We start from the raw sequence: 13,156 nt of genomic DNA, 5'->3' as shown, positions 1-13,156 counted from the left end.
TACATATTTCCCTGTCATAAAACACTGCAACATTTATCACCCATCTTATGGGAAAATCACTGAACTTTCGAATTAAAGGCTGAAATATTTTCTTATTGGCATGTCTCAACACTTTCTGAGAGTTATTTCCTTCAAATTTGAAGTATTTGCTATCATAAAAAATAGGTGACCACCCTAAGAAATAAGTTTGAATTTTCAACCCCTATGTCACACTTTTGCTTCATTATTTTGAAAACCACCCATATACATAGAATCTGGTTAGAAAATTGTTGTCTTTCTGAAGTTAATGGCAACTGAGTTATGTTGGTCTACGGATCGCGGGGTCGCGAGTTCGATCCTCGGGTGGGGCGTATGTTCTCCGTGACGATTTGATAAAAGACATTGTGTCTGAAATCATTCGTCCTCCACCTCTGATAATTCATGTGGGGAAGTTGGCAGTTACTTGCGGAGAACAGGTTTGTATTGGTACAGAATCCAGGAACACTGGTTAGGTTAACTGCCCGCCGTTACGTAACAGAAATACTGTTGAAAAACGGCGTTAAACCCAAAACAAACAAACAAAACCTGGGCATTAAAATGTTAGGTAATTGGTTATATCATAGAAAACATTAACACTTAAAAACAAAAAAAAAAGGAAAAAAAGACTGGATTCTTATGAAACTGCTCTTGTCAATAGAGTTACATACTAAAACAATATATGTTATCTTTATACAATGACATATTGTGATGGTTGAGTGTTCAAGATAAGGTGAGCAGCTTCGGGCCATTATGACCCTCTTGTATTATTTTGCATGACCTGTACATCTCTTGTGAAAATACACTATGATGTCATCTTTTTATTCATAAATAAAATGGTTGAAATTCCCTATAGTTTTATATATTCCATCTAGTTATGTGGGTGTGTTAGTGTGATACTGTTATATTTTGTATGTGTAATCTTTCCATTGCAAGCACTATTGGGAAGTCTGTACAAAGTAACCTTTCATGGCAAGTACTATAAAAGTAACCTTTCATGGCAAACACTACGGGGAAGACTGTACTTATGTTCCTTATGTGGAGGTTGTTACACTGGGGAAATTGCATGTGATAAATGCAATGAAGAAACAAGATTTTGAAGGTTTTAAGCGTTATAAATCCTAGTATTTACAAAATTTGAGTCGATAGTCAGAATAGAAGTCTAGTACACACAACAATAATTTCCTTTTAGAAAAATAAGCACCTTTTGGAAAACCATAGATACGATTCATCTCTTTGTTACATAGTTAATTTCTTTGACTGGCTTCATCTGGCTGGAGCTAAAACTATTTGCCTGCCTCCAGGGAAGTATCATCATTGGATACCCAAGGGTGCCTTATTCTGCTACTCTAAATGTTATGACGTGGAGTAGTGTAAATAGGCACACGTTGGTGTCCAACTATGGGGAAAGAATTGAAGTCTTGGGAACCTTGCTTAACCTTGGGTGGAAAAATAGTTTTGACTGTTGCCTTGAAAACAGTTTGTTCAGCTTTCTTGTCTTAACATTCGAAAGAATTAAGAGAGCTAATACTTCAGCTACACCAGGGGAAAGAGGAGATATAATGTTTTGGTCATGTCAGTCAATAGGTTAGCCTATGCCTGTCCTTACCCAGTAACTAAAGAAATTTTGGGCCAACAGTGGTCGGTATAGTATATAAGTGTTAAACAAACAGCTGTATCTTTTATGTAGAAAAATCTTGCAATGTAACATGCATCATATTCTGCTTAAACCGTTTGACAGCTTGAGTTTAGCCTCTCAATACAAGTATTGCACTACAAACCGAAGTCAGTCACCACTGTTGGTTCAAATTCTTGCTAGGGGTACTGAACTCTTTCATGTGAGGAAGTCATTCAACTGGCTTATGAAAGGTTCTGTCCAGGTGCTTGCTCATGGCTGAAAAGAAGCCCGCAGGAGCACCTGTAGTCTCCGACACCAAAATCTGGATTTGTGTCACTGTGATGTTAAGCCCAACAACCTATAGGATTTACAAAATTATTTTTGCCAATACAGGACTTGACAAATCCACTTGTCCGATTGTAAATATGAGTAAAATCAGGTCTGGGTGTGTTAACTTGATGTAGTACTTGTCCTAAAAGACTTAATTATTAAGTAAAAAGAATTAATGACAATTAATTCATGATAAATCTAATTAAAATGGAGCTATGAAATAACAAGATAGCTAAACAGTCACAACACTAAAGTCAGCCCAACTCCATATGGTACCACATTACAGTACTTTATATAGTCAAGAACAAGACCCTGTCTGTAAAATTATCATTTTCTTAGTGAATTGCAGGACAAGTATATATATGAAGCAGGACAAGTGAAAATTCTAGGCAGGGCAAGTTGTTTTCAAAGAATTTGTGGAGCCCTGTAATGTGTGTATGTTGTTTTTAGATGGAATTGTCCAGAATCTTAAACTATCTTCCATTTTTGACATATATATACAGTTGAAATAAGATGTTACAGGTACCTGTAGGAAATCATCATTATGGTACATGCACTTGTGCTTTGTCATTGTTATTGGGGCCTCTGTGGCTGATAGATTAATTTTTGCTTACTTTAAATCAACGGCCCCTTATCTCTGTTAATCATAGCAGTTAGCCATCCAGACAGCTTGAAGAAGGTATAAGGTTGTAGGCAGGTTCTGGATCTTCCTCCTTGAGTGTAGTAACAAACTCAACCATATTTCCTCAATTGTGTCATTGTTTCTTAAAACACAACAAAACTAACAAGCGTGTTACCCTGTCTTATGCTAAAATAGCAGATGTCTACATTTTGTTTTCTCTTTTAACTTTATAGTTATTATACATATCTGTTTCAGATGCATTTCCAAACCAGTCACTGACATGTTACAGAGGTGTGGAGGATTCTGCCACCTTTCGAGGATACAGTGTGATAAGAGAGGGTGAAATGAGCATTTTTGTCTGTCTTCTAGAAAATTGTGGAAAAAAATTCGGAAGTCGTCAGGGCATCGAGAGACATATAAGAGTGCATACAAAAGAAAAACCATTTAAATGTAGATTATGCAACTATTGTTGTTCTCGGAAAGATTCACTGAAAATTCATGAATCAAAACATCTCTTTGATAATAATATGTGATTCGTTGTTATTGGAAATCATTCGCAAGCGACGTTAAAGATTTTCTAGAGAGTGTTTATTTAAATTTTGTTGCAAATCTAAAACTTGATTTACTGTGTGTTTGTATTGGAATATTATGGTATGCGTACGTGTAGGATATTAAAGATGGATAATATTGTGTTCAAACTTTGTCAACCTGTTAGAGTCACTGTGGATATTGTCTTGTACTGAATATATTGTTTTATGGTACACCTGTAGAAGAATTTCAAAAACTGCTTTTGTATTGGACTTTATATTGACTTAATTCAGTTGTAATTAAATTTCCAGTTTGATTTGGCTGTACTGTTTGCTTGAAAAAAAAAATAAAGGAAAAATAAAACAAAAGTGTTCAAGTGTATAATATTAATATTTACTTTGTAGTTCCATGTAGTTTATTCAAATGTTTTTAACAGCCTCCAGTAAATCAAGAACTTCAGTGTTTCCATATTTTTCATCGGCTTTATATCTTTTCAGAGGATATTAGTACTTACCAGTCAGAATACAGAATGGAACTCCTAAACCAACCTGAATATGGGATGGAACAGTTGCACCAATCAGAAAACAGGATGAAACAGATGAACCAGTCAGAAAACAACAGCACAAATTTTGAATTGCAGCCATTTGTGGAAGTTAAAAGTGGCGGTCTGAGTATGTTACTATGTCAGTTTGAAAAGTGTGGGAAGAAGTTCGCATCTCGGCATATGATGATTCGACATTTAAGGATTCATACGAAAGAAAAACCATTTGTTTGTGTATATTGTGGATTTAGATGTACAAGGAAAGATAATCTGAGACAGCATATAAGATGTAAACACGATCAATTTATGTAGATATCTGACAAAAAATACGTTCTCGGAATGGTTGAGATTTGATAATCATACGGGTAATTGTCACATTTAGGATATTTCTCCTATATATTGTTAAGTGGATAAAAAATAAAAATATAAACTGTAGATGTTATCAAAATTAAAATGGAATGAAATCCAAAATGACTATGAGGAGTGGTAGATGTATGAAAAGTTGGAAAAAGAACAACAACAGCATTGAATGGATGAAAGTCTGAAAACGGCTTCTAACAAAGGATTGGTTAGGCTTTTAAAAGTCTTTGGTACTAGGTCATGTAATCCAGCTGGATTACAGAAGATTGGTGGTTCTGCCCAGGTGCCCGCTCGTGATGAAATAATGCAAGGAGGGGCACCTGGGATCTTTCTCCACGATCAAAGCTTGAAAGTTGCTATATGACTTATAATTGTGTCGGTGTAATGTTAAACTTGTTATTTTTGTGTTGATAAAAAATTTGATTGCAAAACTTACTGATGCAGGCTTGCGGTGCTATGTATAAAGTTTGGTTGTGGAAAAATCATTGAGTTGATATAGTGGTACCATGTCAGACTATAAAACTTTTGGTCGTGAATCCAGCCCATACTTATTGCTGAAAGATAACATTGAAATTCAGAAAAATGTCTTGTGTATGGGTGTTTTACATCCCGCATCTTGTACTAAACTCCCAGCATTCTTGGGTTGTATGGGTTACCAGATGTGTCTATAATAAATTTTAACACATAGCAACTTCAAACCATCTTTAACATGTTTAATCAAATACACTCCTCAAAGTGACTGTTCAACTTAGTAATTTCAGTAGTAGAATAGTACAATAAACAGAAGATGTTCCAGTGTTTGTATGTTTTACTTCAACTTACCATTATTGGGATAAAAGTCCTCTTTACCTACAATCTACCTGTCAAATACATGCTGTAAAGTACTGCCTCATAGGTTATAATGCAGTAATTCGGTCAAAAATGTGCTTCCATGGTGTAGTCGAAAGAAGTCCCTAATAAATAGATCCTAATTTTTCCATTTTTCGCGCATTTGCGCGTAAATCGGGGCCAAATGGGCGTTATTTCACTCGTGGAATGACTTTTACATAAAATAGGACACTTTTCATGCTAATATTCGCATGTTTTCAAGTTGTTTACTTTAAAATGAAAGTAGAGTATTTATTCTGCGGACCGCTTTCTGAAATGCGGCAATATGAGGGTACCTGACTTAGTTGACTTGCATTTCACTGCATACTATTCAACACCCCTTTTACTTTTCGTTTTCTTGAAGCAAATGTATGGATATCTTGTGGAAAATAGGTCTACGAAGGAGTGAACATCTAGAAACTGTAACAAAATTATTCTGAAGTAGCTGAATTTTATATGAAACAATGAACAATTTCTTTTATTGGTATATAGCCTCATATGCCAAGATCCTAAAGTTGTCCCCCTTTAAGAAAGAATGTTATTAATCTTGTAAAGAAATTAAAATAAACAACTGATAAAAACTGCATTAAACCTGGTTATGTGAAATCTCAGCAGTGGGACTTTATTGAAAATACACCAAAACAAACAACTCTTTCTTCCTACGAAGGACACTTACTAGCCTTCCTTTAGGTGGCTGCTTGATGTAAGTTATACTTTGTTTTCCAACTTGCATTTCTGTTTCAGTTTAGCAGTGCTTGCTCACTTGATAAATATCATAACTAATAATTGCTTGTTTCAACTTTTCAGATTTGGGGACACAGTCAGATGGCATACGGACTCACTATACAACCAGTCAGAGTGAAGATACAATAAAAGAATTTTATATAGAAGCAAATAATGGAGATGTGTTTGTTTGTTGTCATGGAAACTGCAGTAAACAGTTCAGAAATAAGTACATGATTGAGCGACATGTCAAAATTCACTGGAAGGAGAAGCCTTTCGCATGCAGGTTTTGTGACTATAAGTGTGCTCGAAAAGATTATCTTCGGGTTCATGAAAACAATAGACATGGATCTACTTTTTGGTGACATCGGTGTGATGAACAGATGTTTCATTTTTGAGATAATGCAAAAATCCTGTGAAACTGTTGAAAATGTTCTAGTAGTTTAGGTTGAACATTTTCAGGGGACATAACTTTACAGAGATACGGCTAAGCAGAATCTGACTTATTTGTTGGAAATTTATTTTTTCTTATTTGACACAACTGAAAGTATTTTCTTGAGGATACATATACATGCATGTTATAAATAATTTAAATATATATGCTTTCATTTCTGTTGTAATTTTAATTCATTGACCAAGTGTTTTATAAACTGTTTTGATTTTTTTTTTGTCCATGATGTGATAGTAAAATGATTTTAAAGGTTTCACTAGTTCTATCTACTTTCATAATGGTTTCATGTTAGTTGAAATATAATTTCAGTAGTTTGTATCAGTGACCCAGGGGTATTATTGATTTGATTAAAACTTTGTATTGACATGTGAGCCGCACCATGAGAAAACCAACATGGTGGCTTTGCGACCAGCATGGATCCTGACCAGACTGCGCGGATGGGCGGGCTGGTCTGGATCCATGCTGGTCGCAAAGCCACTATGTTGATTTTCTCATGGCGCGTTTCATGTCATCTGCCAACTTCCATGCTCCTCTTCACAGTGACCTTAAGACTACAAGGTGTTTTTGCTCAATAACTAAAGAATACTGTGGCCCACAGTTGTTCAACTTCATAGGACAGTTACTAGTGATCAGAATATAAACCCATCATTTTTGGGGGGTAAGTGGTTGCTAGGGAAAAGGTCAGAGTCACAGTGACCTTTAAGACTGAAATTAACTAACAGTTCTCAAACTTTATAGGATGATTGCGTGTGGTCAGTAGATGGTCCCTACAGTTTGGCATCAGTAAAGTAAAAGTTCTTACACTGAAAATGGTTTAAGATAACCTTCAGCCAGTGCTGGCGAAAAGTGATTCTGCCTTAGCAACCAGTGGAAACCAAGTCTGCACTATTCAATATTCAGTCAGTTAATTTTCTGTGAACACCTTCGAATAATAAATGACGTTACCCAAATTGAATGATGGACCCAGTCCATTTTAGATACTTAACCTGCCCTAGATTAAACAGTGGTTTGGCATTCACTCTTGTTACCATGTTTGCCTAGTCATTAGATGCACCCAGATGTTTTTTGGATTACTTGTGATGTTTTACCACAGAAGTTTCAACATTATAACACTGTAAATTCAACTTTTTAGAAATCCCAACAGAAAAAGTGAGTATAATATTGGTGTAATGATCCTGGACTTAAGTGTTTTAAGACAGCGAATTCAGTTTGGGCAGTACTCAGTTCAAATCAGTATGATTGAGTAATACTCATTAGACTCTAAAAGCTGAACTGTTGCACTGAAATGTTTATCTCTGTAGTTACTTTGATTATTTAAAGTATATTGAGGTAAAATGTGAACCTGTTTGAATGTATATGAGTATCAACCTATATCATATGTACCACTTGCCTCACTCAGTAATAGTGTGTAGACAGATTTGTTGTTCTGCAAATTCATTTGCCGAGAAAATATTTCAGTTACATTAAATTTTGAGATATTTTATTCTTTCAGATATGCCGAAGTTTCGAGTACCCGAGACTGGAGGCTATTGCTCTGCATCAGAAAAGTTTACAAGCAGTCTGCCTCTTAAAAAAGATATTTCATCCTCGTCAAGACAGGGTCAGAACCTTGCTGGAACAACAGTCAGTGTGCCTGGTGGAGGCACATACATTTTCAAGCAGGTGGATGGGATTTCCGTGTTTCTGTGTGGATTTGAAAACTGTGAGAAAGTATTTTCATCAAAGAAGAATGTGAAAATACACTTACTGAGTCACATGAAAGAGAAACCGTTCAAATGTGGACAGTGCAGCTTCAGTACAGCATACAAAAAATCCTTACAAACCCATCAGTTGATAAAACACACATCCGTTAATTACAAATATGCTTAACTTTGGATTCAGTTTTATATTTGTATAAAGACAACATAATGGTTAAAAAGAATCGTGAATATGTTCAGTAACCTTTAGCCTTTCTGGCGGCAAGTGATTTTGCCTTTGGGACCAGTGCAGACTAGGGCTGTGTATTGAATAGAAAAAATCGATACGATATGTATTGCAATAAAGATGGATCAATACACGATACGTATTGACGATTCAATACAACAGCTGGTAGGACTTATAACTTCAAAGCTACAACATGACGGGTCCAAAATAATTGCTTCTTTTGGGTAACATGGCTGTGAGAAACTGAAAATGTCTAGTTGTGTGGGATCCTATAAAATTTGAACTCGTTTAAATTGTTGAAGAAAGGTTAAGGCACAATCTGTTTATCTAATACATTGTATAAGTCTATATTTCAGCACTTTGAATAATAAGTGATGCTGCCCAAACTGAATAATGGACCAGTCCATTTTAGAAATTCAGCATGGTAAAGGTTACAGGTATTTTTATTCTGCATACAGACAATTTATGGAAAAAGGAATATTCATCTTTTCAGTCTTAAAAAGCATTGGGACATATATTAATAGGAATGATGGTTATAAAATGATGTTCAATTGAGTTGAGAAGGTTTAGTTTTTGGAATGATTGCCATAGTCAACAATAGCTTGCAGCCATACAAGCTTCAGTAATAAGAACTTTGGTCTTTTTGAATTATCAATAATTTTTTGTTCATATTTCTAACTTGCATATATAAATACATGTATTAAGGTTTAGGAGTATATCATTAAAACACAGAAATTTTTTAGTTTTTGGAATGATTGCCATAGTCAACTATAACTTGCAGCCATACCAGCTTCAGTAATAAGAACTTTGGTCATTTTGAATTATCAATAATTTTTTGTTCATATTTCTAACTTGTATATATAAATACATGTATTATGGTTTAGGAGTATATCACCAAAACACAGGAATTTTTGATAAACTAACTACATCGTTACCAATATTTTACCTGGCCATTACATGTTCTGCCGTACGGCGGATACTTAAAATATTCTGAAAAAGTTGTCCACCTTTGAAAATGAATGCCATTTGTAAAGAAATAGAAATAAACAATTGCTGAAAACTGTGTTCCACCTAGTTATGTGAAATTTCAACACTCGCACGCTATTGCAAATGCATCAAAACGGACATGTGTAACAGTTCTTTGAAAATAGTGAGTTTTTAAAGGCGTTTGACTGTCTGGAAGTGGGGCCCCTTTAGGCAGTCCTTTTCCGGAATTCAATGTTTATATCAGTATACTGACACTTGTTTTGTAGTTTTTGTAATGATAGCGTGTATATTACTCTACAAAGGGGGACAACTTTTTCAGAATATTTTAAGTATCTGTCTAACGGGACAGTACGGCAGAACATGTAATGGTCAGGTAAAATATTGGTAACGATGTTGTTCGTTTATCAAATATTTCTGTGTTTTGGTGTTATACTCCTAAACCTTAATGTTGTACATATATTGTATTATTTGTGTAGATGTGGTGTTCACAATTATTGTTATTTGTGTAAAGGTAGATATTCCAGTTAAAGACATCAAGTTAGTATTTCACTCTTTCTGTAAGAAGATAATTTTGCACTTTAGACATAAAGGTAGATACATTTTTCACAATTCAGAAATATTTTATTGCAGTTTTAAACATTTTTGTAGACCTATGTTCTTTGTACACCTCACACATTTGGGTAAATACACATTTCACACCGCTTCAGCCATTGTAGATGTTTATTTTACACTAAAGACATTTGTGTAAGTACATACTTCAAACTTCGGACATTCTTCTAAATACTTAATGTATGTGAGTACATACTTCAAACTTCAGACATTTGTGTAAATACATACTTCACACTAAAGAAATTTGTGTAAGTACATACTTCAAACTTCACACATTTGTGTAAATACTCTTTCATACTACAAACAGTCTTGTTGATGTTTATGGTATACTATAGACATTTGTGTAAATACATATATAGTTTACACTTTTGTGTATATATTTCATATTCGGACATCTGTGTAAATGCATATTTGACACATCAGACTTATAGAGAGCGGGCAGTTGTTTGTTTAAATGTACACAAGGTGCAGTATTTTATCAAGTGGTGAAGCTTCAAGTAAAATTGTTAAATATGTTGTTGAGAGACTGAAAGATATTTTGATCTTGCATATAATGTTGAAATGAATTTCAAATGATTGATAAAGTGAAACGTATGATTGAGAAAAATGCTTGAAAAATGAAAGATTAATAAATGAATAAATCAGTATATACCAGATTTGTTCAGTATCTTCCATAATTATTTAATGGTTTTAGTTTTCTAGCATGTTGTAGATGTTAAGAGCTGTTCTATAGAATATGAACAATATGAGTGGTTAAACACAAGTGGTTATTTTAAAGTTTTATTTCTGTTTCAGATGTTATAACAGATACAGAACATGTCCAACAAGAGCAGCAGTTAAGTGACCTAGAGAAGGAATCTGGATTAAAGATTTCTCATCTTATCTGTAATTTCTGCGGAAAAATTTTGCCAACACCATACCATCTACGTAGACATATGAGAATTCATACTGGAGAAAAGCCTTTCAAGTGTAGTTACTGTGACTACAGAGCTACAAGAAAAGACGCTGTGAAAAGTCATGAGAGAAGTAGACATATGGATAAATAAAAAGTATTCACTTGTAGCAATTTCAGTACAGTGATTTTAAAATGTGCTTTGAAAAACTGTGTGAAGGGTAGAGATTCTGATAAAGAAATGGATCTGTTGAAATTGTGTTTGTTGTATCATTGCTGGGTAGGATGCAAATACAAGAAAGCTCATTGCTTAATAAAGGATTACAGGTTGAAGTCATTAATGAAGATACCATGCAAAATGTGACATGAGAGATCAATGACTGAACATAAATCTGATATACCAGAGGGTGACATTTAATAATAGTTCATAATTGAGCCGTGCCATGAGAAAACCAACATAGTGGCTTTGCGACCAGCATGGATCCAGACCAGCCTGCGCATCCGCGCAGTCTGGTCAGAATCCATGCTATTCGCTTTTAAAGCCTACTGCAATTAGAGAAACCGTTAGCGAACAGCATGGATCCTGACCAGACTGCGCGGATGCGCAGGCTGGTCTGGATCCATGCTGGTTGCAAAGCCACAGTGTTGGTTTTCCCATGACACGGCTCATATGTTGTATTGTAACTGTATTTTACAATTTACTATTTGACGGAAGTTGCATTCATTGATTTGTGGTTTAGTCAAATTTTCATATCATTTTTACTGGAATGAATTGTGATGATAATGTTAAAAAGGAAAACTTGTGGAACTATGATATACATTGTGAATTAAATACTAAGGAAACAAGTGTTAATGGATGCTTGCTTGCTACCGCCTTGATAGCCTGGTGGTAGAGCATTTGCTTTGAGTGTGTGGGTTCAATCACCAGTCGCGCCATACCAAAGATGTGAAAAATGTAGTTCCTTTGCTTGGCGTACAGCATTAAAAGGGAAACTGGTCTCTCATCTCTCATGGCGATGGATTCCATCAGGAATGAGGTGTTGAGAGTGAATATTAGTTGAGTAACTTGCTTCACAGTGGGCCTTTAATAAATTAGTTTAAACTGATGCTAACTCTCATCCAGTTTGGAGATAGCGTCATCAAAATTAGTTTTATATTATGCTCTAAGTGGACATTGATGAAGAAAGCTGGAAATAGTCGACTTAATTGTGGCTGTTTAATAACTGCATTTATTGTTGTGATTGTATAACTGCATAATTTTGTGTAAAAAGTGTAAAAAATGAGTAACTGAAATAAATCTTCAGGTGTATACAATATTTGTTTGCTTGGCAAGCATGTTTGTCAAAAAGTAAATATGTTGGAATCGGATAATGTTGTGTATTTGAATACCTGAGTTTGAAAATTCCCTTCTGCTGTTTTTTTTTTTTTTTTTTTTTTTTTTTGAGCTCATAGACATTATTTGGTCCATTGAAAGCTGGTTATATTATGCTATACCAGGTATATTATTTGAAATAAACATCTAGAAGTGACTAAAGGATTTTGTTGCTTACACATGGCATATAACTCTGCAGACAGTTTGATATTATTTGTGTTTCTGAAACTAGTTCACCTTTATCTTTTGCAGATCCTGTTTTTCAGCAGCAGCAAGGTACCATATTAGCAGTGCAGGGAGACAACTCTGAGTACATTAAGACCCAGTATTACAGTGGTCTGCAGTGCAAGCTTTGTGGACGGTTCTATCAATCTGCCTCGCATCTTCAGAGACATATGAGAAGTCACACTGGAGAGAGACCTTTTGTTTGTAAACTCTGTAGTAAAAGGTTTTCAGAAAACTGTAATATGCGAAGACATATGTTGATAATTCATGGTACTGTTGCAAAATAAACTAGATTTTCAGACTGGTGTCTACTATGTTTTGTCTAAGGTAATGGCAAATTCCTCCATATTATACAATAGTGTTAAACTGCACATGCACATGTTGAATATTTGCCTAGCAAATGAAACAAAATGTGTCATTTCTTAGTGCAAAAAGTGGTTAGCAGCAATGACATTAAGGTAGTGGACCTGTAATGACAATCGGCTAATTCCGTGCGTTTACGTATTCTCCGTATGCGATTTCGGCATTCTTCGGTCATAACAGAAAATTATTCTTACAATAAACGGAGAATGCCGAAAACGCATACGGAGAATACGTAAACGACTGGAAATTGCTGATCGTCATTACGGGTCCACTAACTTAAGAAGTAATACACCACTAAGGCGAACTATTATGTCATCTTCTCAAACCTTAATTTTTAACTAATTCACAACAACCTTCCGGCCAGACGTACAAACTGACCTAATATAGATGACCTTGACCTTCACTTGACCATTACGTTTAAACTAACAGTACCTTTGGTCATACAACTGAGGGCATGATTTAACATTTTGAAAACGCAGCTTCTTATTTAGCTCATTTGAGTAAAGAATGCTCATTATGAGGCATTTTGATCATACTGTGTGCGTTGTCCATCCATGCATCCGTCAAGAAGTCTGTCTTAAACGTGTTTAAATGACATCTCCTACAAAAACACTGAATGGATTTTGATGAAACTTGGTCTGGGTGTTCTTTGTGTGGTTCTCTACCAAAAATATTCAAACGACTCCTCTAAACCAAAGGTCTGATTTTAAAATGATTTCACACAAAATGG

At 35.0% G+C, this 13,156-nt stretch overlaps 1 protein-coding gene across 9 annotated transcripts in view; it reads left to right on the top strand.

Moving 5' to 3' along the window:
* LOC123540335 (zinc finger protein 490-like) overlaps positions 1 to 13,156 on the top strand; it is a 126,430-nt gene that overhangs the window by 53,131 nt on the left and 60,143 nt on the right. The window contains exons 5-6 of one of the 9 annotated variants that reach the window (XR_006684156.2): positions 3,611 to 4,019; positions 5,689 to 5,821. The exons of 4 other annotated variants lie outside the window; for them this stretch is intronic. Coding sequence is in view for 4 of the 5 variants with exons in the window: in XM_045325278.2 (XP_045181213.2) it covers positions 7,548 to 7,924 (377 nt within the window). In the remaining variant the exon portion in view is untranslated. Of the gene's footprint in view, positions 1 to 2,840; positions 3,475 to 3,610; positions 4,702 to 5,688; positions 6,309 to 7,547; positions 10,211 to 13,156 lie in introns of those variants that run through there. 4 more of the 9 variants (XM_045325278.2, XM_045325282.2, XM_045325279.2 and 1 more) reach the window with 4 other exon arrangements.

Source organism: Mercenaria mercenaria, chromosome 16 (genome assembly GCF_021730395.1).
Source record: "Mercenaria mercenaria strain notata chromosome 16, MADL_Memer_1, whole genome shotgun sequence".
Lineage (NCBI taxonomy): Eukaryota > Metazoa > Mollusca > Bivalvia > Venerida > Veneridae > Mercenaria > Mercenaria mercenaria.
This window is presented reverse-complemented; position numbering and strand designations above follow the sequence as displayed.